Source organism: Oryctolagus cuniculus, chromosome 16 (genome assembly GCF_964237555.1).
Source record: "Oryctolagus cuniculus chromosome 16, mOryCun1.1, whole genome shotgun sequence".
Taxonomy (NCBI): Eukaryota; Metazoa; Chordata; class Mammalia; order Lagomorpha; family Leporidae; genus Oryctolagus; species Oryctolagus cuniculus.
Genome location: NC_091447.1, coordinates 23,735,212 through 23,762,385, shown reverse-complemented (window position 1 = coordinate 23,762,385; position 27,174 = coordinate 23,735,212). Strand labels below are relative to the sequence as shown.

Below are 27,174 nucleotides of genomic sequence, written 5' to 3'. Positions count from 1 at the left end.
AAGGGCAATTGTTGCTGCCTCCCCTCCCCCCGAATTTTCTCCAGCAAAGTTTGCAGTAGATGCTTTGTAAATATTTGTCCAGTGAAATTTTTTAAAAAAGAAAAATAGTAACTTTTGAACAACAAAACTTATGTAAAGTAGTTACCAATATATTGTTATTTCCTTACATTAACTGGAGAATTATTTTTAAAATACTTAGATTTTATAGTTTGTGCTCTCTTAAATTGATCAGGAAATTGCTTCAGTATTTTGGTCGAGTTAGTGTCTGTGTATAGCTTAACAAAGACTCAAACTGAATCAAATTTAATACTTTTATATGAAAATTAAAGCTTTACTGTAGTGATAATTTGATTACTGCTTTCACTAAATTGCTTACCTGAAAGTGTTTTATGAAACAAAGATAACTTTTTGCATTTACATTTAGTTACACATAAACTAAGATCAACAACGATCTCTTCAATTTTAATCTTTACCTATAAAGCAGCTTATAGAGAATACTCGTTTACATTGTTCTGCTTTCTATAAACCTAAGCAGATCAATCTGCAATTGTCATGATTAAATTACTCATTTCTTTCTAGCTGATGCAACTAAGGGAACAATATTATCCTATTGAAGTTGATCCGATTCTTACTGTGGAAGAAAAGTACCCTTATATGGTAGAATGGTAAGTGTGTATTGAGTGGTGGGAGAATTAGAAAGCTAATCAAACATTATAGTTACCACTGATGGTTTATTTTTTCCCAGTATTATATACAAATAGAGTCATAAGTTAAGACAATGAATTCAATGTAACAGAATTTCTAACACTCTAGAATCTGTTTTAGTTTATTCAAGATGAAGTTCAGTGAGATTAAGTTAAAAATCCTGCACTGTAGTTAAAAATAAAGAACTTAGGGTCTAGAGTCTGAGCTTACTTGGACCTAAGCAGATGACATGGTTACCAGGATATACACTTGTGGTGTTTGTTGCATTAATCAAAATGCAGTTTTCCAAGAAGGCCACACTGGCAATGGAGTAACATCCCTGGGAGATTGAGTTCACTGGCCTGATAGAAACTGACGCAGAGAGGAGAGGCATTTGGGAATATTGTGGGGGGATTTTTTAGGTGAAAAGTCAGGTTATTTAGGGGAAAGGGATTGCTGATTGCATAGTTGTAAAGGTGAGAGATTTTCAAGACCCATTATACTGAGATGCTGTGATTACACATATTTTTATATAATTATAAAGCAAGTTAATCTGAATACGACACGTTACATACCAAGGACTTTCTCTGTTGCTCACTAAGCAGCCTCTGCTGTACTTAGACATGTCATGAAAATGCAAACTACAGACAGATGGAAATAATGGTTTCATATTAATTCTTACTGCAGTCAGAGAAATGTTTATGTCTCCTTAGCTCGCATTGAATTCTTACTTGTAGACTGAAGGGAGGCTTAACAGCCGTTTCCTTTCATTACCTTGTTAACATTTTTACGCAAAGCCTGAGTTTGGGAGCACTGTGAAATGCAGTAAGAACATGCGCATCCCATCTCGAGATGCATGGGGTATATGTTCTTATGTAAGTGGTAAAGTTTAAACCAAATGTGACGAAAGAAACTCATTTTCTCACTCTAAAGAATGTTTTATAATAATGATAATAGTTTTGGTATGTTTTAATGGATATTCTTTTCCCCCCTCTGTGGTCATAAATTCCAGGTATACTAAATCCCATGGTTTGCTTGTTGAACAAGGTATACCAAAAGGTAAACTTAAAGAAATTGTGGCAGAATCTGATGTTATGCTTAAGTAAGTTTCTAGTTTTTGTTGTTATTTTCTACAGAATTGAATTATTATTATTATATATGCATTCAGTTTTGTGTTTTTAGCTGTAATAATATTGTATATCCAAAATATACCACCTGTCAGAAAATGGATAGCGGTGAGATAAAAATTTAGAATGACATGGTAGGTCTTGGTGTAGACAGTAAGAGCTGTATGAGAGTTAAGTACCAATTTATATTTCTTTTCTCCAGATTAATTTCAAGAGTAACTTAATTTATGAAATCAAAGCCATTTGGAAATTTTTTAGCAAAATACTTTTGAATTTTTTATTAATTTTTATTATTTATTAGTTTTTATTTTTATTATTTTTATTTTATTTTTGTAGGGAGAGAGTGATAGAGACAGAGCTTTTCTATTTGCTGGGCCACTCCCCACGTACATAGCTGGTGCTGGGCCAGGCTGAAGCCAGAAGTCGAAAACTCATTCTGGGTCTCCCTTGTGGGAGGAAGGGAACCAGCTACTTCAGCCATTACCTGCGCCTCCCAGAGAAGGCATCAGCAAGGGCGCAGGGCCAGGACCTGAACCTACGCACACTGTTACGGGGTGTGGGTGTCACAAGTGGCATCTTAACTGCTGTGCTAGACTCCCACCTGCAAAATACTTCTGAAAGACATCAGATATGAGTGCTTATAATCAACTTGAAGAGGTTTTAGTCCAGTGCCTTACTTCTAAATCTGCATGAATCTACATTTTGAAATCTCAAACTTCGAAAACTATTTCTAGGAAAAATGAATATGTTTTAATTCATACTTACAATATTTATAATGTATGAATTATAAGAGCTTTAATCTTAAGTTCAGTACTACTTATTAGCTCTTAACATTTTCAACTCATTAGGCAGATTTTTTTTTTATTCTTTTGGGTGATGATTTATTGTAAGGTGATTGCTTCTAAGGAGGAAAGCATTACATTCTCAGAAAGACTATGACTAAATATCTCATTCCTTTGTAGGCAGGAGCAGCTTTATTTAACCTATAGTCCAGGAAGAGTAAAAAGGGAAGAACAGGTTCTAAGAGCTTAGGAGGGGGAGATACCAGAAGTAAAGAGGATGCAGCCAAGTTCTGGCTGTTCTGCTCTTCCAAGCACCGGGGGAGTAGACGAGCAGGATGGCAGGCAAGTGGTCTCTCAGCTCACCCTGAACAGGCTTTCCCAGAAGTGCTTTAATCATTGAGTTTAGGTGGTGTGAGTTGTAAACCCTAGGCTTATATCCATGTTCTTTATGATTCTAAAAACATCCCAAGTTTGCACTGTTAGAACTGATTAAAAGGAAAATTTAACTGTTGTTTAAGTACCATCTTAGATAATCAGGAACAGCCCTTTTCGTTAGTATTTTGACACAAGAATATCAGTGAGTCATAGAATTAGGTAAAAATATTTTGGTTTTTTTTTTTTTACTTGTAAATTTAAAGGAGAAAAAGCTTATTCTTTAACAATATTTGTTCTTCCATCTTGCAGAGAAGGATATGAGGATTTCTTTGATAAGCTCCAACAACACAGTATTCCTGTGTTCATATTTTCGGCTGGTATCGGAGATGTATTAGAGGAAGTTATCCGTCAAGCTGGTGTTTATCATCCAAATGTCAAAGTCGTGTCCAACTTCATGGATTTTGATGACAACGTAAGAATATCAAATCATTCCTCAGAATTAAGTTTTAAAGTTTGAAACTAATTATGCAAATTCATTGGTTATTTGTTCTTGATGTCTATTCATTAAATTAGGTCAAGTTGATTTTTGCAGGCATCTGGGGAGTGAAGCACCAGATGGAAGGTATCTCTCTCTCTCTGTCTCTGTCTCTCTCTGTTTCTTCCCCTCTGTCACTCTGCCTGTAGAATAAATAAAGCATTTTTAAAAATTTATTATTTGAGAAAGAATGAGAGAGTATGCTCCCATCCACTGATTCACTTCCTCAATGCCTGAAATGGCCAGGGCTGAAGCTGGGAGCCAGAAATTTAATCCCTTCCTTGGGTGACAGGATCCCAGCTATGTGAGCCATTGCTGCTGCTTTCCAAGGTCTCCAGTAGCAGAAAGGAGCCAGCTCCAACAATCAAACACATACACTCCAGTGTGGGTCTCAGGTGTCTTAACTGGCATCTTAACTACTAGGCTAAATGCCCACCTCTATATCCATATGTAAAGAGTAAATATACCAGCCAGCACCACAGCTCACTAGGCTAATCCTCCGCCTTGCGGCGCTGGCACACCAGGTTCTAGTCCCGGTCGGGGCGCCGGATTCTGTCCCGGTTGCCCCTCTTCCAGGCCAGCTCTCTGCTGTGGCCTGGGAGTGCAGTGGATGATGGCCCAAGTGCTTGGGCCCTGCACCCCATGGGAGACCAGGAAAAGCACCTGGCTCCTGCCATCGGATCAGCGCGGTGCGCCGGCCACAAAAAGGAGTAAATATACCTTTGTGGTTTTGTTTGTTTGTTTGTTTGTTTGTTTTTTGACAGGCAGAGTGGACAGTGAGAGAGAGAGACAGAGAGAAAGGTCTTCCTTTGCCGTTGGTTCACCCTCCAATGGCTGCCGTGGCCGGCGCACCGCGCTGATCCGAAGGTAGGAGCCAGGTGCTTCTCCTGGTCTCCCATGGGGTGCAGGGCCCAAGCACCTGGGCCATCCTCCACTGCACTCCCTGGCCACAGCAGAGAGCTGGCCTGGAAGAGGGGCAACCAGGACAGAATCCGGCGCCCCGACCAGGACTAGAACTCGGTAGGCAGAGGATTAGCCTATTGAGCCACGGCGCTGGCCATAAATATACCTTTGTTAAGCTTTCATTGCTAAAGCTATAGACTAATACTAAAGTTAGTAAAACTTCATTTAAAGTAATTTAATGTAGTAACTCTGAAGACAACACTCAGAGGTAGAAAAAGAGTAAATTAGAAGAATTATTTGAATAAGGTTCACAGAAGTATTCTATGAAATAAATAAAATGGAATGTTTTCATTAGGAACAGAATGAAAAGTGAAGATGGAATTTTCACCTTAGGTTTTACCATTTAAAATAGCCACTACAGGGCCCAGTGCTGTGGCGTAGTGGGTAAAGCCACTGCATGTGATACCAGCATCCCATATAGGCACTGATTCAAGTCCCAGCTGCCCCTCTTCCAATCCAGCTCTCTGCTGTGGCCTGGGAAAGCAGTAGAAGATGGTTTGGTTCAAATCCTTGGGCCCCTGCATCTGCATGGGAGACCCAGAGAAGCTCTTGGCTCCTGGCTTTAGATCAGCGCAGATCCAGCCTTTGCAGCCATTTGGGGAGTGAACCAGGGGATGGAAGATTTCTCTCTCTGCTTCTGCCTCTAACTCTCTGCCTTTCAAATCAGTAGATAAATCTTTAAAAAATAGTCACTACAGAATAATTACTTCTCTGAACCCTTTTTAACTATATGAATGTGATGGACCTCAAGGCTTTGAGATTTCTAGTATCAAAGGTAGATTTTTAAGTACAATGAAATAATAGTGATATCTATTAAGAACTCCAAAATATGAAAATCCCAACAAACAGAATTTTTGAAACTTAGTATTTCAAAACATTTATATTTTTAATAGGGTATGCTGAAAGGATTTAAAGGAGAACTAATTCATGTATTTAACAAACACGATGGTGCCTTGAAGAATACAGAGTATTTTAGTCAACTAAAAGACAACAGCAACATAATTCTGCTGGGAGACTCCCAAGGAGACTTAAGAATGGCAGATGGAGTAGCCAATGTTGAACACATTTTGAAAATTGGATATCTAAATGATAGAGTAAGTACAGAGATCTATAATTTAATTTTCTTTTAAGAAGAAACCAGGATGATATTTTATAGGTAATTGTTGCCAGAGGTACCTGAGAAAGTAGTTGTTTGACCCTTTCACCTGGGTGATGATTTAAGGAGTTGATAAGCATAGATGCATGCTATAGGTTTTGTGGGAAGGGAGGGTGTACCTTCTAAAGGAGGTGCTAGATGCTGGGTAGCACTCCCTGGTCTTGAGAATCAGAAATGTCTCTAGACTTTGTCAGATGTTCCTGAGACCGAATCACCCCCATTGAGAACCACTGGACTGGAGGGAAATCATTTGAGGAGAAATGTTACCATGTGGAAAAATTTATTTCTCAATCAATGAGTGTTAAAAGTTTTAAAAATATTTTTAGGTCTCAGAGGTTTTATGAAAATGAATTTTGCCTAACACATAAAACGTAACAGTGAGATTCGTAATGAAATTATTTGCTTTTTTCTCCTTGCATGTTAATTTTATTTTTTGTCCTATTGATTAGGTGGATGAACTTTTAGAAAAGTACATGGACTCCTATGATATTGTTTTAGTAAAAGAGGAATCATTGGAGTTAGCCAACTCTATTTTACAGAAGATTCTATAAACAAGCATTCTTCAAGAAGTCCTCTCTCCTGGGTGCAATTTATGCAAGATCTGTTCACCTGTTCATCTTGCTCAAAGACTCGTATTTATAATATTTTCTTGCTCTTGAAGTTTTCCCTTCTCATAATGGAAGTATTTTTCAGACATATTCAGTCCATCAACTGGAAAATCATTTATCTCCATCTTCTCAATACACTCCTCACCATTTTTTTTAAATAAATTAAAAGAAAAAAATTTAAAGCCAAAATTAGAAAAATAACGCCTGATTTTCAAAAGCAAATTTTGTAGTTCAGTGTTGTGATGCAGTTTTTGAGGAGTCTTTTACATCAGGAAAGTTTGTAGAAGTTGTATGAAATGGTGAAATGATGTGCATGATTTTAAGTGTTGTCATTTTTATAATTTGGAAACATTGTGCTGATGCTGTCACCATCTCCTGGAGTTGTGTACTATTTGGTTACATGGGCTGCGGAAACTCCGTATTTGCCAGAGAAGAGTGCACGTAGTACTTGAACACAACTGTGGTGTCCACCTGTCACTAATCATTACAAAATGTTCTCTGTTGGGGCACTGATAATAAACATGAACAAAAAAGCTTTTATAATTCTACTCCCCAGACTCTGTGTTCCCTTCTGCAGCATGTGTTCCCTGAGCACCTGCCATGGTTCTTCCTTCCCTCTTTCTGACCTTCCTTGAAATGTGAACGCTAATGTGTTTGTTGTAGTGGCTGTTTAGACTGAAGAGTCTCAGAATTGCTATACTATAAGGCTAAGAATAAGAAGATATTTGTTGGGAAAATTTAATCTGTTGTTCAGAAAATACTGAGCCCTGTGAACATTATTTTCCCCCATGAAAAACATCAGTAAGACAGAATATTTTAAGTCTAGAAGTTTCAGAGACAGAGACAGTGGGCAGGAAACCATAGCTGGGTCTCATGGGGACTGAAACTGAGTCATGCAAAGATAGGAACCAACATTTCTCCCTACAATCTGGCTTCCTCATTTCTAATCCCTGCTGCTGCTGCTGCTGCTGCTGCATAATTGGTTTTCACAGAGTTAGACTTGCCACTATGATGCATTTGACCCTGACTTTAATTCTCAAACTCCAGATGCTATGGGCAACTAACTGGTTTGCTTGTGGCACCTGAGCTGTGATCCACACAAAGCATGATCTGATTGGTTCTCACCATCCACTATGGTATGCAGTCCTGGTCCAGTCAGATGTGGCAGGCAGGCAGGGTCCCATAAAAAAAGAAAAAAAGAAAAATTTTTACCCTGGAGCTGCCCATCCTTATCTTGCACCACTATTTCTCCTTTCATTGAAATAAACAACACAACAAAAGTACAATAGCAAAAGGCAGACTACATCCTGCTTAGCTAGTTCCAGAATCAAACTCAAAAGTAAACTTACATAAAAAGCACATAGCATATGGTGTAAGAGTATCAGAATTACCTCAGGGACTTTTTCACATGGATAAAACCAGTTGTGCATCCCTGACCTCATGTTGAGAGCAATATTCTTTTTTTTTTTTTTTGGACAGGCAGAGTGGACAGTGAGAGAGAGAGAGACAGAGAGAAAGATCTTCCTTTGCCGTTGGTTCACCCTCCAATGGCCACTGTGGCCGGCGCACTGCACTGATCCGAAGCCAGAAGCCAGGTGCTTCCCCTGGTCTCCCATGCGGGTGCAGGGCCCAAGGACTAGAACCCAGGGTACTGCCGCAGGCGAAGGATTAGCCTCGACGCCAGCCGAGAGCAATACTCTTTTTTTTTTTTTTTTTTTTTTTTTTGCAGGCCTAGTATCATGCTTTCTTTTCTTTTTTTTTTTTAAACTTTTATTTAATGAATATAAATTTCCAAAGTACGCTTATGGATTACAATGGCTTCCCCCCCCATACCGTCCCTCCCACCCGCAACCCTCCCCTTTCCCACTCCCTCTCCCCTTCCATTCACATCAAGATTCATTTGAGAGCAATACTCTTTAATACAGTATTGCTGTCAGAGCTTGTCTTACTGGCTGTTTTCCAGAATTTATAATATGCTTTTACAAATAAGCATGCTGCATGGTATAAATGGAAAGAATACTGATGTTACGACCTGCAGTCTAATCAGGGCCCAGCCCCCTACTAAGACTACTGGTTCAGACACCTCTCTAAAATGATTGCTCTGAGAACATGCACTCTGTACAAGGCCCTTTCTCTTGCCTCTTTCACTATACACTAGTGGTCATATCACATTTCATGGCCTCTAGAGCGACTTATATGTAAAACGTGTTTGTATTCAAGTTTGGTGTTCAGAGCAGTTTACTGTAGTCATTAAGCCATGGGCTGTGGGGATAAGCACTGGGCTCCAGTTGTCTCCAGTTAGGACACTTTATCCCATATCAGAGTACCCTGCCCACTCTGCTTCCAAAGCAGTTTCCTGCTGATCCCGCACCCCAGGAGCCGGCAGATGACAGCTCACTTACTTGGATTCTGGTCACCCATGTGGGAACCCCAGTGGAGTTCCTGGCTATTCAGGCATTTGTGGGAGTGCAACAGTGGACGAAAGGAAAATCAATCTTTCTCTCTGTGTTGTGTCTGCCTTTTAAAAATAAAGACTTTAAGTGGCCGGCGCCGCGGCTCACTAGGCTAATCCTCCGCCTAGCGGCGCCGGCACACCGGGTTCTAGTCCCGGTCGGGGCGCCGGATTCTGTCCCGGTTGCCCCTCTTCCAGGCCAGCTCTCTGCTGTGGCCAGGGAGTGCAGTGGAGGATGGCCCAGGTGCTTGGGCCCTGCACCCCATGGGAGACCAGGAAAAGCACCTGGCTCCTGGCTCCTGCCATCGGATCAGCGCGGTGCGCCGGCCGCAGCGCGCCGGCCGCGGCGGCCATTGGAGGGTGAACCAACGGCAAAGGAAGACCTTTCTCTCTGTCTCTCTCTCTCACTGTCCACTCTGCCTGTCAAAAAAAAAAAAATAAATAAATAAAAAATAAAGACTTTAAGAAAGAAATGAGCTGTGGGAGCAGGTGTTCATCCTAGCAGTTAAAACAGCTGGCTGCCATATTGGAGTATGACTCCCAGCTCTGGCTCCTGACTCCAGCTCTCTGCTGATGTAGACCCTGGGAGGTAGCAGTGGTAGCTACAGAAATTGGGTTCCTACCATCTGTGTGGGAGACAATGAATTGAGTTCCTGGCTTCCGGGTTGGGCTGGGCCTGACCTGACCCAAGGGCCATTGCAGGTATTTGGGGAGTGGACAGCACCTGGGAGCTCTAAATAGTGGGAGGATAAAATTACCAAGAAAGGTCAACATAGGAGAATGTGTATTGAAGGCATAGATTGTGAGCAGTTGCTTGGTGGTTCCATAATGGCTGGCAGACTTCAACCATCATCAGCTGTGTTTTGATGTCTTGCATATTTATGAATAGTTGCTTTTTCTTTAGGTCGTAGTTCTCCTTGGAGAAGACATTTTGTATGTGGCACTGCTCTTTCTGACACTTTCTCATTCCATATACACCAGCATGAGCTTCCCACAACAATTTCTTTTTGTGTCATGCTTCTGTGTTGCACTGGACATTCAGAAATGTTCTGCATGCAATTTCCTAAGACCACAGATTTTGGCAGATACAATGTAGGTGGTCAACAGCAACACAATTGTGTGTTTTATCCTACCATGCATAGAATTATTTTCAAACCAGTTAGTCACTTCCTGGCTTCTGAAGGCAAATGCAGCTTTAATTCATGAAAACTCTTGGAAGCACAGGCGTTTGGCCTAGTGGTTAAGACGTGTGTCCCAGCCCTGGGTGCCTAGGGTCAGTTCCGAGCTCCAGCACCGGACTCCAGCTTCCCGTGAGTGCAGGCTCTGGGAGGCAGCAGTGGCTGCTCAAGTAGTTGGGTTCCTGCTTCCCACCGGGAGTTCCTGGCTTCTCAGCTTCTTGGCTGGGAGCCATTGTGGATATTATGGAAGTGAGCCAGAGGAGGGTACCTCTCTGTGTACTTCTCTGCCTCTCAAAACACCCAAAAACACTCCTGGAATTTCATCACCTGGATGGAATGCTAATACAGACGAATGGCAAACTTGCGAATGGAAGTTTTTCATTGTTGGTATAACGTGGAGCTGGTCCCTTCTTCAGACTTGGGCTCCTGTAGTCTCTATTCACAGAATTGTAACATTCAAGATTTTAATCTTTTGGGATTGTGATTTGGGGTTTCTGATCTTTTGGGATGTTACATAGGAGTATGGCTTTCAGGTTTGTGTTTTACAGGATGATGATTGGCACCGTACCAGGATCTTTCTTAATGCACATCCTGTTTTGCTTATCTATAAAGTGAAGATAATGTCATATGCTTAGGTTCCTGAGGACCAGATGTGCAGATCTCCATTTTGTATGCATTTCTGATTGATGCACAGAGAACAAACAGAAGTGTTCATTTCTGTTCACTAGTACCTAGCCACAGAAGTCATGACTAGCTGCAAGGGATTTTCAAAAGTTCATAGAGGCCGGCACTGGAGCTCAATAGGCTAATCCTCCGCCTGTGGCGCCGGCACACCAGGTTCTAGTCCTGGTCGGGGTGCCAGATTCTGTGCCAGTTTCTGCTCTTCCAGTCCAGCTCTCTGCTGTGGCCCGGGAAGGCAGTGGAAGATGGCCCACGTGCTTGGGCCCTGCACCCCATGGGAGACCAGGAGAAGCACCTGGCTCCTGGCTTCAGATCAGCGTGCTGTGCCGGCCGCAGCAGCCACTGGGGGGTGAACCAACGGAAAAGGAAGACCTTTCTCTCTGTCTCTCTCTCTCACTGTCCACTCTGCCTGTCAAAAAAAAGTTCATAGAAAGGCCGGCGCCACAGCTCACTAGGCTAATCCTCCACCTACGGCACCAGTACCCCAGGTTCTAGTCCTGGTTGGGGCACCGGTTTTGTCCCAGTTGCTCCTCTTCCTGTCCAGCTCTCTGCTGTGGCCCGGGAAGGCAGTGGAGGATGGCCCAAGTGCTTGGGTCCCTGCACCCGCATGGGAGACCAGGAGGAAGCACCTCGCTCTAGGCTTTGGATCGGCACAGCGCACCGTCCATGGCGGCCATTTGAGGGGTGAACCAACGGAAGGAAGACCTTTCTCACTGTCTCTCTCTCTCACTAACTCTGCCTGTAAAAAAAAAAAAAAAAAAAAAAAAAAAAAAAAAATTCATAGAAAGTGCACAGTGTTAAAAAGCTGCATGAATTTCAGAATTTTTTCTACCAGAATAAACCTAATTCCATTTTCCATGAACTCTTTAAAGTTTGTCTTACTACATATATGTCTCAGTATTTGGTTAAATCAAAGAAATGGAAGGATCTTTTGCAGTCCCAATGAAGAGTGGTATGGTAATATCACTTCCTACAAAGTTGCATTAGCCAGTGGTTTTAGTCAACTTAAATTTTACTTTTTGAGGTAAAGCAGTTTTGAGTACTAGAACTGACAATTTTGATGAAACGGGAGGGAAAAAAAATAATAGTAGTTTGTTCCAGGATGATTTCACAAGAATCTGCATCCCATGGTGTATTTAATAGACATCCAAACAGAATTTTACCAAAGGTCTGTTTAACTACCTTTGAAGCTCAGCTTTCTCTTTCATGTACCCTGTGGAGAGTCAGCGAGGAAAAGGTAAACATGATCTTGAATGACTAGTCAGAAGCCTCTTTGTTACCCCACGTTCAACAACAGTGCTGTGTTTTGGGTGTAGTCTGGTGTCTCAGTACAAGCTGGAGAGGGGAGATAAAAAGCACATGAGGTTAAGGGGCACAGGCTGTAAAGCCAGTCACACTGGCATGCGAGCCTTTGATTTTGTGACTTGGGAGTGAGTTTCTGACTTTTCTAAACCTTATTTTCTTCATCTGTAAAGTGGGGTGTTGACCTGAAGTGAGGCTTACATGAAGACATTCATTCAACAAGCCCCTGGAGTGTGCTAGGTTCTAGAGAAACAACAGTTTCAAGTCAGACGTGTATCCTGCCCTCATTAGCTCCCTTTCCTAGCAGTTGAGACAAAGGAGAAGCAGAGTAAGCTGTTCTAAGTATGACAGATGCCATGAAGAAAACACAAATCACAAGGGATCTGTTTCATTTTTTTAAAATGACTCGAGAGGTGGAGACAGCTCCCATTTGCGGATTCACTCCCCACGTGCCCAGAACAACAGGGGCTGAGAATCAGCCCAGATCTGCCACATGGAGTGGCAGGAGCCCAGTCTTTCTATATTCACAGGAAGCTGAAGTCAGGAGCCAGGGCCAGATATCGAATGCAGGTACGTGTCCTATAAAATACTCTAATCCCACATCAGCTGCCAATGGCTGAGTTCACAGGTAGAGCCCAGAGTTTAATTAGGGGATCTCAGTACAGATGCCAGCACCCTTTCCTATCAGTCCAAGCTGCCTCAAGCGGCAATACAGACATTGGGTACAAGATGTAATTCAGAAACGTTTTATATGGCAACTCCACCCTATATTTGGCTCCTTAATTAGTACTCAAGCCTTGCGTTGCTGGCAGAGCTATAACCCATAACCACGGTGAAAATACAGGCAAGTGTTGCCACAGCGTCCTGGAGTGGGGCCAGCTGAGCTTGTCCTTGCAGACAGACGGGCCTCTGCAAGGGCACGGGAAACTGAATGCCCTCCTTAGCCACGGGGGGGAATGGGAGTGCCCAGGCGGCACTCAGCAAGAGTCCCTCTTTTCTGAAGTTGTGCCTTTTTTTTTTTTTTAAGATTTCTTTATTTGAAAAGCAGAGTAACAGAAAGAGAGAGCTTCCTTCTGCAGTTCACTAAATGCCCACAATCGCCAAGATGGCCAGGCTGAAACCAGGAGTCAGGAACTTCATCCAGGTCATCCATATAGGTGACAGGAACCCAAGTACTCGGGCATCCCAAGTGGTATCTTAACTCATTTGCAACAGTGCCTGCCCCATATTCCTGAATTTCTAAGGCCCATATTTCTTGATTTCCTCAAAGAAACTTGTCTCCACCACTGTAGGAAACAGCTGCTGCAGACAGGGCCAAATAAAAGTTGGGGGTAGAGAATAAGGTCCAGTTTTTGTCTTGATATAGGTATTCCCAAGTGCAGGTCATTTGGAAAGATTATTAACCTATCATGCAAAAAGGCTAAGGGACATCAGTGTCTGGGTAGCAGCCTCCGGGATGGCTGTGGGCATCTCTCAGGTTGCCCCTGCATAGGATAAATACTATTTGCTTTCTTAAAAAATGATAGGCAGGTATTTAAAAAGCTGTGGAAGCAGCTGGCGTTATGGTGCAGCACTTGCAGTGCTGGAATCCTACCAGAGCGCTGGCTCGAGCCCTCTTCCGATCCAGCTCTGCTGATGCACCTGGGAAAGGAACGGATAATGGCCCAAGTACTTGGGAGTAGAGTTCCTGGTTTGGGGCTTCAGCCTGCCTCAGTCCTGCTCAGAACCAACACATGTAAGGTTCCTCTCTTCCCACTCAGTGTGTGTCTGTCACTCTTTCTTGTTCAAGGAGGAGTTGGCATTTGGCCAACAGTAAAGACACTGGTTAAGATGCCCACGTTCCATATTGGAGTGCCTGAGTTCAGTTTCAGTTCCAACTGCCAGTCCAGCTTCTTGCCAATGCAGACCCTGGGAGGCATGGGTGATGGCTCAAGTAATTGGGTTCCTGACACCCATTTGGGAGATCTGGATTGAGTGTTCAGCTCCTAGCTTCAGCCCAGTCCAGTCCTGGTTGTCTCTCTTTCTTGAAATAAAAATAATAATAAAATGAAAAATGGAATTAAAAGATGAGTTTCCTTTTGTACAAAACATATTTAAATCCATGCATGATTTTTTATAACATGCATTTACCATGACCTTTTGGAAGATCCCTCATATATGTATTTTTTTCTGATTGAGTGCCAGTTACTCTGCGTTTGCTCCAACCATGAGCCCAATCTCAAGATTCATTCTCCACCTCTCTGTGAACGCCAGGCCCTGAGCTGCTTTCCCTTTGGGTTCACATGGGATTCGCCTAATGGAGCTAGTGCAGGCAGGTGGCAGAGGGAGGACAGCCACGGTTCTAGGGGCTGCATCCCTCCAGGATGCCCACCAGGCAGCCCTCCTGCGCTCCTGTCTCCCCTTGATCCTTCATGGAACAGCCTCCTGCTGTTGCTAGGCAACACCATGGAACGCCTCAGTATCCTGTTCCCAGAAGCCCACCCAGCTCTGCAATGCACTCTTTCATTAGCTTCACTTCAGGGTGAGGGGTCTGTGTTTCCAGGCTGCACGCAGAGTGGTAACCCCCAATGCCACAGTGCTGTCCTTCCAGTAAAGACCACGCAGCGCTGGGAGTTTTGACCCAGGGGATGCTCACCACATGGTGCATTCTCACAGGATCCTCTCGGCCTTCAGATAAAACACCACAAAACCCGATGATACAATTCAATATTTTATACAAGGTCAGTTTTCCAAAATTCATTCCACTGAACAAGTGCACAGCATTTTTTGTGAATTATGGCAGGGCTACATCAGTACAAAACAGTTTAAATTAGTAAAGCAGTTTCAAAAGGGAAGACCTGGATTCTTTCTGGGCAGGCGCCAACACGGTGTGGGACACAGAGTATGGAACAGGCCTTCATGGCGCCACACTCAAGGACACAGTGAGGTGGGAAAAGGTCCCTGGCCAAGCTCATGCATGGGGACCATGCTGCCGTCCAGCCACCAGCCCTGGGCGTCTGTGTAACCCACATGACTCGGCGTGGGAAGGAGAGAGGGGCACAAATAAGAAGGAGCAGGTAACCCTACCTGGCCAAGGCAGAATCACACTCTCTAATCCTGGTCCGACCCGCGTCCCATGTGGTGCACCGTATTTTCTGTGCAGGAGGCTCCTTTTAGCCTTCAGGTTACCCCGTGCCTGGGAAGAGCCCAGGGGTGGGCCGTGATGTGCTGGGCTAGGGTAGCGTGTGTTTCCTGCGTGGAGGGGGCAGGGACCAGGCATCACCAGGATGCTGAGAAAGCCACGGGTTGTTCTGCCAATCTCACTGGGCCGTGCCCTTTGTGTTGCCTGCTCATCGGAGTGTTTTTAAAAAAGATGTATTTATTCAATGGTAAGGCACAGTGAGAGGGGAGAGACAGACAGACAGCTTTTTCACTGTTCTCTCCCCAAGTGAAGAATACTTTTAAAAGATGAGCAAGTGAAAACAATTTTTTACCCCTCCCTAGATAGAAACCCTGGATCCTTTTCCTTGGGCTTCTCCAACAAGGTTATACTGCTACATGACACTATTTTCCTTTAAGAACAAAACTTCCCAGAAGACTCAGAAGTAAAGGTTGGCAGGGCAGCCTTTCCAATCGATCGTAAACACATCCCACGCCAGGGCGCTCTGCGCCGGTCTTGTTCGCCGTCCGGGCAGCTTGCAGTTCCCCAGGTGTGTGGAACACCCCGAGGGATGCACCAGGTACTGTGTGACCCACCTACTACTTGCTAATGATGTGCCCTCCTAGACACCCTCGCGCCCTCACTGCAGGTCCTGCCGTGGCAGGTGGCGTGGCATCACGCACTCCCTGGCACCAAGTAGCTCGTGTCGTGTTTAGAGTTCATCGTGTTTGGCCTCCTGGTCTTTGAGCTTAAATTCCTCAGCCGTGACCTTCCCGTCTCCGTTTCGGTCCTGGTTGGTGAACATATTCTTCACGATCATGTCGGCATCAAAACCTGGAGCGAGTTTCCCTTTGCCAGAGGCCACCTGGGCGTGAATGTACTCCGAGAACTGGGGAGAGAGGGGAGAGGGCAGCCCGTGAGTTAGGGGTGCCGAGAACACCCTGCCGGAGCCTGCACAGCGCGGGGACTGGAGTCTGGGTGACAATCAGAAGACATCTCCTTGGGAGCCTCACGACCTGGGTTGTTTCCCTCAACGCTGGTGAAAACCCCAGGGACAAAATGGCTCCAAGAGGAAGCTAAAACCCAGCAGCCATCAGACCTACCCCTTGTCCCACTCAGTGCCCTGGCCAAGGTGGAGTCCCAGCCACTGGCCTGAGAACATTCTCACATCATGCATACAACAAAAATGTAGCTTGTGCTGAGCACTCTTCTCGGGAATACGTCAATACACAAACCAACCAAAAAGAGCCTGCCCTTGGAAACGCGTGCATGCGGGGGGGAAAGGCGGTCAGCGATGAACGTCGTACAGTAGTACACAAGGTGGAATGCTCCAGGGCGAAGGAAAATGAGCGAGAGGAAGGGAGAGTGGGTGAGGAGGAGGGGAGGCTTCGGTGGCTTCACGCAGTTGTCTGCAGGCAAGCAGTGAGGACGGCAGGCGCAAAGGCCCGAGGCGGCTGCGCACCTGCCGTGCACAGATGGCAAGCGGGAGTGTGGCTTGGCCAAGTGAGACAGGGAGAGAGGCTGGGGAGGAGGTACCAGTGAGCAGGGGGTAGGCGCTTGGCGGGCTGGGAAAAGGCCTTGGAGGTAGCAGGTCTTGACCACACTCGCATTGGAGGAGGGCTGTTCTGGCTGCCGGAGGGGCAGGGGGAAAGCAGGAGCTGTGGCCATGATCCGGGCGCCGAGAGGATGGGCAGGGGCAGTGAGGCCAGGGGCGGGAGTGGGGGGAGGGGCCAGGCCCTGCAGGTGCCTCAGAGGATGCACTGGGCCTATGGGAGACGGCAGTAAGAGCGGAAGGAAGGTGCCGTTGACTGGCAGGCAAAGCTCTGGGCGGAGCAGCCTCCCAAGGAGGAGCTGGGGTGGGAGAGGAGGTCTGGAGTTCAGTAGAGTTGTCAGAGCGGCAGGATGGACACAGGATGTGAAGTGGATTGAGAAGGCTGGACTGGGGCTCCCCAGGCTGCGGCAGCACAGAGGACTCCTGCCCAGCCCAGCCCGACGAAGGAACCTGCAGTCCTGCCTCGAGCCGCTGGGGAGCTGTGTGTCCTGGTGCCAGCCATTTACCTTCAGGAAAACAGGGATGATGCCCAGGGAATACGCGGGCAGGCAGGCGGACAGTCCCCAGTAAGCGAGAACGGGACTGAGCCCCGGGGGCCCTGGGATCCAGCCCTGCCGCTCTCGGGGCTCCTCAGAGCTCAGGCGGCAAGCCTCAGCTCAGCGCGCAGCACACGTCTCTGACAGCAGCGCGAAGCCCTCGGAGAAGACGCACCCTTGGCCCACCTGGCTCCCCGAGCGCCTTCCGCCCCACTCTGCAGTTACCTCCTCCAGGACCACTTCTCCGTTGCCGTCCTTGTCGATCTCTTCAAAGAGGTTGGGGGACACCTCGCCGTTCCATATGAACATGTAGCCCTCGGGCAGGCCGGCCACGAGCTCCAGCAGCTCGACGTCAAACACCAGCACGGCACTGCCGGGCACCTCTCCGTCTGCCCAAGAGCGAGGGGAGGGAAGCGGCGTGAGCGTGGCGAGGCAGGGTCAAGCCCACCCAGCTGGCCTCTCACCCCCGCCTCCACTGCTGGGCCAGGGGCAGGGCAGGCGTGTCTCGCGCTGCAGCTTTCCAGCTATTGGTAAGGCCCCATTAATAAATCACAACATCGAGTGAGAGGGTCGTGTCCAGCATCTTTTAAAAAAGAAGGCAAAGAGGGCCAGCAGGTTAAGCTGCCACCTGCAATGCCAGATCCCATGTCAGAGCACTGGTTCGAGTCCCCGCTGCTCTGCTTCTGATCCAGATCCCTGCTAATGTGTCTGGGAAGGCAACAGAAGATGGCCCAGGTACTTGGACCCCCGCCAACCATGCGGGAGACCCAGATGGAGTTCCTGGCCCTGCCCCAAGCATTGCAGCCATTTGAGGAATAAACCAATGGATAGAAGATCTCCCTCCCTGGTCTCTTTCTCTCTAACTCTGCCTTTCAAATAAAATAAAATAAATCTCTTTTAAAACTGAGATTAAATGCGATCAGGGTACACTGCATATAACATACGACAGGAACTGATTCATTACACTTGAGTTTCATTTTATATAAAAACTAAGTGTGTGCACATATAAATTACATGTTTATGTGCAATACAGATTGGGAGAAAATGTATTTCTTAAATGTGGCTTTGTGAAAAACATTTGAAAGCCAGTAGTAGGCACTATAATGGTAGAACTTGTGAGTAAATCTTACAGCAGAACTGGAAAAAGATGATCTAAGATTTGATTGTAAATACAAATTCCAGAAGAGTACAATGTTACTTTCAAAAAAAATTGTGAGGGGCCAGCACTGTGGTGTAGTGGGCTAAGCCTCCACCTGCAGGGCCGGCATCCCATATGGGCGCCGGTTCGAGTCCTGACTGCTCCACTTCCAATCCAGCTCTCTGCTATTTCCTAGAAAAGCAGTGGAGGATGGCCCAAGTCCTTGGACCCCTGCACCCGCATGGGAGACCTGGAGGAAGCTCCTGGTTCCTGGCTTCGGATCAGCCCAGGTCTGGCTGTTGTGGCCATTTGAGGAGTGAACCAGCAGATGGAAGACCTTTCTCTCTGTCTCTCCCTCTCTCCGTCTCTAACTCTACCTCTCAAATAAATAATAAAATATTTTTTAAAAATTTGTGGAAAATGAGATTAAATGATAAGTTTATTTGGATGTTTCATGATACCATTTTTCACTAATTTTATGAAAATTCCTTTCATATACAGTATGAGCCTGAAAGATATTATGTCAGTTTGTGAATATTTAATATGCTATATATTATTCACAATTATATATTAGCTAGATCATATATTACAAGTAAATGTATTATAGCTATTTATAATAGATAGCATAAATTTTTTAAAAAATATTTATTTATTGTTTATTTGGAAGTCAGAGTTTGAGAGGAGAGACAGAGAGATCTTCTGTCCACTGGTTCACTCACTCCCACATGGCTACAACGGCCAGAGCCTGGGCTGGTCCAAAGCCAGGAACCAGAAGCTTCTTCCGCTTCTCCCACATGGGTACAGCAGCCCAAGCACCTGGGCCATCTTCCACTGCTTTCCCAGGACACAGCAAAGAGCTGGATCAGAAGTGGAGCAGCCAGGACTCAAACCGGCACCCATATGGGATGCTGGCACTACAGGTGGCAGCTTTACCCGCTATGCCACAGCACTGGCCCCCACAGATAAATTCTTAAAGGGTAACACAATATATTTTTTAAAAGGTTTCTTCTGGGATTGGTGGGAAGGGCAGATAGAAATTTTATAATTATTTAAAAAGTTGTGAAAAAGAAAATCAACCCCAAGTGCCAATCACTCTTAGAAGCTGTCACTCCCAGCTCCTCCACCTCCAGACACTGGAAGGAGGGGGTCTCACATCCCCACGAGGGGGACACATCCTGGCTGAAATCGTGAAGTGAAACATTCTCTATGTGAGGGTGCCCTGAAAATGGTGTTTCCGGAACTTGAAACTAATGTCTAACAGGAAACTGTCTTGCACGGCTTACAGGCCCAGGAGAAGTGAAAGCAGAGGCCTAGAGCACTCCACCTGCCCCAGGGAGTGGTTCTAGAAGGCAGGCGCCCAGGCAATCACGGCGCCAGCCCCTCCGAGGCGTCGGCCTCACAGGGTCTGTGCTGAGTTCACCGAGCCCGTTCTTTCCCAGGAGGGCCCACAGAAATCACGGGGGTCTTTAAACAAAAGTGCTAAATAATTGACAAAGGAGAACCCACAGACCTTCTGGGTTTTCAGTGGAAGAGGCATAGCGTGTTCTAACAATAGCACCCCAAAACCCACATGAGTCCCGCGGTTCACTCACCCACGCCGGCCTCGCCATAGCCCAGGTGGGGAGGGATGATCACCGTGCGCTTCTCCCCAACGCACATCTCTCGGAGGCCCATGTCCATTCCCAGCACGACTTGTCCAGACCCCAAAACAATATTGTAAGTCTTGCCTAAATTCCACCTGAGAACAGAAAAAGCCCTGCGTTAGATCACCACCCACTGCTAACTGAAGCTGTTCTCGTGAGAAAAATATCGCTTTTAGCATCTTTCTGCCAAAGCCACATAACACCCGCCTGATCGTAAGGGGACACCCAACCAACCTAATCTGAGGTGTACCTGCCTTGGGGCCGGCGCTGTGGCCTAGTGGGTAAAGCTGCCACCTGCAATACTGGCATCCCATATGGGCACCAGTTCGAGTCCCGGCTGTTCCACTTCCAATCCAGCTCCCTGCTAATGGCCTGGAAAAGCAGCAGACGGCCCAAGTGCTTGGGCCCCTGCACCTACATGGGAGACCCAGAAGAAGCTCTGAGCTCTTGGCTTTGGCCTGCCATATCCCTGGTGGTTGTGGCCATTTGAGGAGTAAACCAGTGGATGGAAGATCTCTCTCTCTGTAACTCTGCCTTTCAAATAAATTTAAAAAACAAAAACAAACAAAAAACAACAATCCTGGCCTGTAACCATCAAGACCATGACCTCAAGACAGGGGATTGTTCAGAGCGAGGAACAGACTGGGATGGAAGCCCTGGCTATAAAGTCTGTTCTGAATAGCTGATAAAACTAAGATGGGGCTGAGAAAATTGAATGGGAAAATAAAAACCAGCTTAGTCAAGGACTTCACGTCTCTCGATAATAAATCTTTGCTGTTTAAGCCAAAAAAACAAAGATCAAAACTAAAATGGGGTGTGAAGGTTAAACTGTAGTATGGGTTGGGCATCTTTAATCCGAAACTCCAAAATTGGAAACCTTTTAAAAGATTTATTTACTTATTTATTTGAAAGGTAGAGAGAGAGAGAGAGAGAGAGAGAAAGGGAGGGAGGGAGATCTTCCATCTGCTGATTCACTCCCCAGGTGGCAGCAACAGCTGGGGCCAGGCCAGACAGACCAGGAGTCCAGGCCTCCATCTGGGTCTCTGAGATGGGTGGCAGGGGCCCCAGCACTCGGGCCGTCTTCCCCTGCTTTCCCAGGCGCATCAGCATCAGCAGGATGTTGGATGAGAAGCCAAGGAGCTGGAACTCAAACTGCACTCTGCTGCGGGATGCCCGTGTCACAAGCAGCTGCACCACAACGCCAAGCCCTACACAATATTTTTAAACAATGTTGTATATGAGAAAGTTCCACGTGTGTGTCATGTGCAGTTTCGGAGAAATTTTGGATTCAGGATTTTCAAATTAGGGATGTGCCACCTGCAAAATGAAGTTATGATGCCACGTGGCGGATTCAGCAAGCCCTGAGCTTGAATCCTGGTTCTGCCACTTAATGTGACCTGGAAAATGTAATCTCTCAGCTTCCCTATCTATGAAGTGGAGGGAACAACGGCTATCTCAAGGGGATGTTGCACATCACAAATAACATAATATGCTTGGCACAGAGGAGGGCAAACAAAGGGCTCAGTAAAAGGGCGGCCTTGAGAGTATCAGCAGCTCCTGCCTCGAGTCCGGGATACCACAACAACCCACAGAATTTAATTACCCTTGACGCCCACAGACCCCAGGAGCCCAATTAAAAAATAAATAAAGGTGGGCCCTAGCATGTCAATCACTTCTGAAAATAGCCCTATTTTTAAATCTCCAGCTTTCTTATTGCGTTCTCAAGGCCAACAGAGGGTATGTTCTGGAATGCCAGGGGAAGCGCCCCTGGTGTCCCCTGACGCCCAGCAGCACACCAGCAGGTCGTGGGGCAGCCCCTTGGGGTCACATCCCCATTTCAGGCTTCCCATTCTCTCCAGGGCCAAGGACTGCCACCTCTCTCTTCCCCCAGCTGGTTCCCCCAGCCGCCTGCTTGTCTGCAGCTAGCAAACCAAAACCGGCCCATGTTTGTTCTACCAGGGACGAAACTGAAACAGAGCAAACTTGGCACGGTGCACTTGGCTGGAGGCCCTTGGGAGGGAGCCACCCTTTGTCCCAAACCACCCACCCCTTCCTTGTCAGCAGCACGGAGGAGCTCTTACAATGCCTTGCTTCAGGAACCAACCCAGGGACTACTGGGTTTCAAGTCTTCACAGAGTATTCTAGAATTGGGTCAACGTCTGAATGTTTGTTCTTCCCAGAGACCAGTTTAAACACGCACACATTAAGAAAATCCTCCAGGCAAACAGTTCAGGTGTCAGCTCTGAAAACACCTCGGTACTTTTTAGAATGTATTTATTTGAAAGGCAGAGAGACAGAGACAGAGAGAACGAGAGAGGTCTTCATCTACCAGTTCACTCTCCAAATGCCCACAACAGCCAGGGCAAGGCCAGGCTGAAGCCAAGGAGCCAGGAACTCCATCAAGGTCTCCCACGTGGGTGGCAGAGACCCAAGTACTTGAGCCATCACCTGCTGCCTCCCTCTGTGCGCGTTCACAGGAAGCTGGAACCCGAAGCAGAGCCAGGACTCAAAACAGGCTCTCCGATATGGGCTGCGGGTGTCCCAGGCAGTGTCCCGCCCCCATTATCTCACTTCAGCCAGTTCTCAAACACTCCCTCGCTCCTGCATGCTCCCCGGCTGCTCCCCGCTCACAGCTGTCCTGCACCCTGGGTGCCCTTCGCCCTCCCAGCTCTCCGCCCATGCCCCCTTCTCCTCTCAGCAGCAGCTTCGCATCCTGGCCCTAGCGACCAAGAGCTCAGGCCAGCTTCTGCCTCATGGCTTACTGTACCCTTGCAGCACTGGAGGTGGGACCAGGTGGGTGGGCACTTGCCACGATGCCACGATTCCCTCCTTCTGAGGCTTACACCGGAAGAGCCTGGCAAAGGCGCCTGGCTGCTGCTCTTCCAGGCAGCTTTACATACAACACCAGACGCTGGCCAAACTGTTAAGATGCCCACGTCCCAGAGCGCTTGGATTCGATTCCTGGCTCAGGCCCTGACTCCAGATTCCTGCTAATGCAGACCCTGGGAGGCAGCAGCAGTGGCTTCTGCTGCCCATGTGGGAGACTTGACTGGGTTCCCAGTTCTCAGCTTCAGCCCAGCCTAGCCCTGGCCATTACAGGCACTGGGGGAGTGAACCAACAGATGGGAGCTCTCTCTCTTTAACAAAAAGACCTTTAACAAAAGGTCTCTCTTTAACAAAAGACCTTCAAGGCCCAAAATGAAGCTCCTCCCGGGAGGTAGGAGGCTGCATCACGTGTCTGCAGAGTGCCTGGTGAGGCCGCTGTTCCACGGACACACACAAAGGCCAGAAGACTCTCCCCTCCTCCAGCAGGAACCCAGCACACACACAAAGGAATCCTTTTGTTCCTCTCTCAGCACGAGGAGCTCCAGACAGGAACAGGAAGGTCACGGAGAGCAGTGACAGCTGCCACTGACCCTGCAGCCAACTGTGGCCTTGTCACCACTTCTCCTGGGTGAGCTCACTTGATGTGCAAAGCAGCCGGGAGCCATGCCTCCTCCTGCTGCCCTCCGTGCACTTCCAGTGACCTGGGACTGGGATTTCTTTGCAAGGAGGTTTGTTTTAAGCCTGGTCCCTATAAATCCGGGCCTGAGAAGCCATGTGTCTATTTCACTGAATCTAAAATGCATATTTTTTTCACTCTTAACCTCTTTGTAATTAGGATACATTACATGATTAACAGTACATTAGTATTATTGGGCAGCATTTTGACTAAAGATTCAAAAATCATGTTTCAATCAAGCAGTGCATTTTACACTTTTTGAAATCTGTTGAATGCATTACTCTCCAGAACCTCAGAGCCCCAGAGAGAATGCTCTGGAGAGTATGTCCCTGGGCATCTCTGTGACTCTCAGCCAGAAGCTGGAAGGCAGAGGGACATGTGGGAGACAGGAGGGCCTTTCATAACTAGAATATATGCAACAGCAATTATATGAAAAATATTATTATTTTATTATATTATTATTATAATATATATTATTCATATAATTTCAAAAATATAATTTTTATAAAAATTGCCCCTTTACTGCCCCAAGACCAAACTTAAGAACCTAAGTCAGCTCAGTACAAAAATGGATGTACTCATATAGAAATATAAACAAAGGCTGTGGGTAGGTATTTTTTTTTTAAGATTTAGTTATTTATTTGAAAGGTAGAATTACAGAAAGGGAGGGACAGAGAGAGAAAGAGATCTTCCATCTGCTGGTTCACTCCCCAGTGGCTGGAGCTGGGCCAGTCTGAAGCCAGGAACCAGGAGTGTCTTCTGGGTCTCCCATGTATATGCAGGGGCCCTAGGATTTGGGCCATCTTCCACTGCTTTCCCAGGTGCATTAGCAGGGAACTGGATCGGAAGTGGGGCAGGTGGGACTTGGACTCGAACAGGCGCCCATATGGGATGCTGGCATTGTAGGCCAGGGCTTTAACCCACTGTGCCACAGCGCCGGCCCCTGTGGGTAGGTATTTGATGTGGTTAAGACACCACCTGGGGCACCCACATCCTATATGGAAGTGCCTGCTCCCTCTGCTTCCAATCCAGCTTCCTGCTAATGTGCATCTAGGAGGCAGAGGCTGACGGTTCAAGCAGCTGAGTCCCTGCCACCCACACGGGAGACAGGGATTGCGTTCTCAGCTCCGGGCTTCAGCCTGTCTCGGCCCTGGCTGTTGCAGACATTTGGGGAGTGAACCAGTGGATGGAAGATCGTTCTTTAACTTTCTCTGTCCATCTATCTACCTTTCAAATACAATTTTACAAAATAAAGACAAAAAAAGAAAGGCTGAAAATATTAACTGAGACAAATCTGGAGATTCAGACACACAGAGGCAAGGCTCCTGCACACTCATTACTCTGTTGTTATTTAATATCATTTCATATCATCTCACTCAAGTAATATATTTATAAAATGTTTCTTTTGTGCTATGCTCTGGGCTAGGTGCAAGGAATAAAAGTATAAATAAATACATAGACCCATACAGGGAGAGAAACAAATATAAATAACTAAGCTACAAGTAATACATGAAGTGTTAGGAGGCTACAGAAGCAGGAGCAGTTGATTCTTCTAGAAACTAAGGAAAGATTTTGAGGCAACGGAGGGCATTTAAGCTAGGGCAGAGTTGGCCAGAAGACAGGGGCGAGCAGTGCACAACCTGCACCACTGTGTGCGGCAGCTGTGGGCGGTGGAAGACGAGCTTCAGCAGAAGTGACTGGTGCAGAATGGGGAGAAGGGGGAGAGCACTTGAGAGCATGAGCTGGAGCACCACAGCGCTTCCACCTGCTGCTCCACTCCCCAGAGGCCTCGGGAACCAGGAACTCAATGGGGCCTCCCACGTGGGTGTGCAGGGTCTCAGTCACGTGAGCCACCCTTGCTGTCGTCCAGGGTCTGCATTAGCAGGGAGCTGGAATCAGGAGCCAGAGCTGGGGATGGAACCCAGGCACTCTGATGAGAGATGTGGGAATCTTAACTGCTAAGGCTAAACACCTGCTCCTGTGAGGCAGAATTTAAAGACAGCAGTTATGGGACCAGTGTTGTGGCAAAGTAGGTTAAGTCTGCTGCTCCACTTCCGACCCAGCTCCCTGGTTATGCTCCTGGAAAGCAGCGGAAGATGGCCTAAGTACTTGGGCCCTTTGCCACCCACGTGGGAGAGTGGTATGGAGGTCCTGGCTCCTGGCTTCAGCCTGGCCAAACCCAGGCTGTTGTGGCCATTTGGGGAGTGAATCCGTGGATGAAAAAATCTGTCTGTCCTCCTCTCTCTCAAGTAAATAAAATAACTCTTGAAAAACAAACAATAAAGCCAGCAGCCACATGAGGAGATCTGCTTTGCCAAAAGACAACGTTCCAGAGTAAGAAATGGCCCAGCCCAGGGAAGAAGGGGTTAATGGGAAACTGGGAGAAGAATGCACTTGAGAAGTGTGCTGGGCTTGGGCAGTGCACTGGGAAGGCAGGAGAGGAACGCTCTCACCAGCATCTGAAGAAAAGACAGGAGAGCAGGCACCACCCCTGCTGTGTCCCACCAGGCTCACTCCCGCCGGCTTCCCAGGCAGCCTTACGTGGAGTCCAGCAGGGTCCCATCGAGAAGCGAGGCATTGTAGTGATACTTGAGGTAATCCCCCTTCTTACTCAGCACCGAGCAGTCGGGGGGCTTGTAGTGCGAGGTGATGCTGATGGAGTCCGAGGGGTTGTGGAAGTCGATCACGTGGATGTCAAACACCAGCACCGCGGAGCCAGGGATATTCCCTAAGGGTCACAGGCGGGCGTGAGTGAATGGACGACGCCAGGCTGCCGCGCATGCGCCTCCCACCCGCCTAGGGGCAGCAAAGCCCGCCAGTGGGGAACACACGACCCAGAGATGAAACCCTAGGGTAGGACAACGAGGCTGAAAGGGCCGTCAGAAGTAGGCTAGTCTTCACCTTACACCTGAGGAAACCGAGGCACGGATTTCTCTGGGGCATGCAGCCAGTTATGAGCACAGTTTGGACTAGGGGGACTGCCCTATGGAATCGCATTCAGCCTCAAAGGGGTAGGGCCAAGCAGATCACAGGTGAGGAATGACAAGCCCAGAAAATTAACGTTTGCGCCTGACCCCCTTGGAACAAGTGAGATGAAAAACCCAGCTTTCTTCCTTCCACTGGTTCACTCCCTAAATGGCCTCAATGGCTGGGACTGGTTGAGGCCGACACCAGGAGCCTGTAACTCATTTCAGGTCTCCTACATGGATGGCAGGGACACAAGCACTTGGGTCATCCTCTGCTGCCTTCCCAGGCACACCGGCAGGAAGCTGGATCAGAAGCAGAGCAGCCAGGACTCAAACCAGCACTACAATGTGGGACTCCGGTGTTGCAAAAGGGAAGGAGCCCCTGGACCACCTGGACTAACCTGCTGTACCGCAATGCCAGTCCCAGGATGTGGATTATATCTCAAGAAAAAATTAACTTGAAAAACTTCTCTCCTAGGTATATATCCAAAAGAATTGAAAGCAGAGTTTTGAACAGTATATGTACACCAATGTTTACAGCAGCACTATTTACAACAGCCAAAAGGCTGCAGCACTCTGTGTCCCATGGACAGGTGAATGAACAAAAAACTGAGGTATATAATGGAACGTTATACAATCCATTCAGCCACAAAAAGAAATGAAATCTTCATCCACAAATAGGAGTAAAATTTACTAGCCAAAAAAGGGACGACATTTTGATATATGCTAAAATATGGATGGACCTTGAAAACATTATGCTACGTAAAATAAGCCACACACAGAGGATGTATTTTGTGTAACTCCACTCACATGAAGTGCCTAGAGGAAGCAAATCCGTGGATTGGGAAAGTACAA

The 27,174-nt window shown here is 46.8% G+C and overlaps 2 protein-coding genes across 6 annotated transcripts in view; one reads left to right on the top strand and one right to left on the bottom strand.

The window, feature by feature from the left end:
- Positions 1-6,778, top strand: part of NT5C3A (5'-nucleotidase, cytosolic IIIA) — a 43,543-nt gene extending 36,765 nt beyond the window's left edge. For 4 of the 5 annotated variants that reach the window (XM_051852752.2, XM_051852753.2, XM_051852751.2 and 1 more), the window contains 5 exons: positions 580-665; positions 1,697-1,786; positions 3,278-3,440; positions 5,360-5,560; positions 6,072-6,778. In XM_051852752.2, the coding sequence (XP_051708712.1) occupies positions 580-665; positions 1,697-1,786; positions 3,278-3,440; positions 5,360-5,560; positions 6,072-6,173 (642 nt within the window). In that variant the 3' untranslated portion in view covers positions 6,174-6,778. 5 annotated transcript variants of the gene reach the window in all.
- Positions 6,779-14,540: 7,762 nt separating this feature from the next.
- Positions 14,541-27,174, bottom strand: part of FKBP9 (FKBP prolyl isomerase 9) — a 47,939-nt gene continuing 35,305 nt past the window's right edge. Inside the window, exons 7-10 of the mRNA XM_002713745.5 lie at positions 25,895-26,081; positions 19,801-19,946; positions 17,296-17,459; positions 14,541-15,871 (exon numbers count right to left, since the gene is read on the bottom strand). Coding sequence (XP_002713791.2) covers positions 15,695-15,871; positions 17,296-17,459; positions 19,801-19,946; positions 25,895-26,081 — 674 coding nt within the window. The 3' untranslated portion in view covers positions 14,541-15,694. The remainder of the gene's footprint in view (positions 15,872-17,295; positions 17,460-19,800; positions 19,947-25,894; positions 26,082-27,174) is intronic.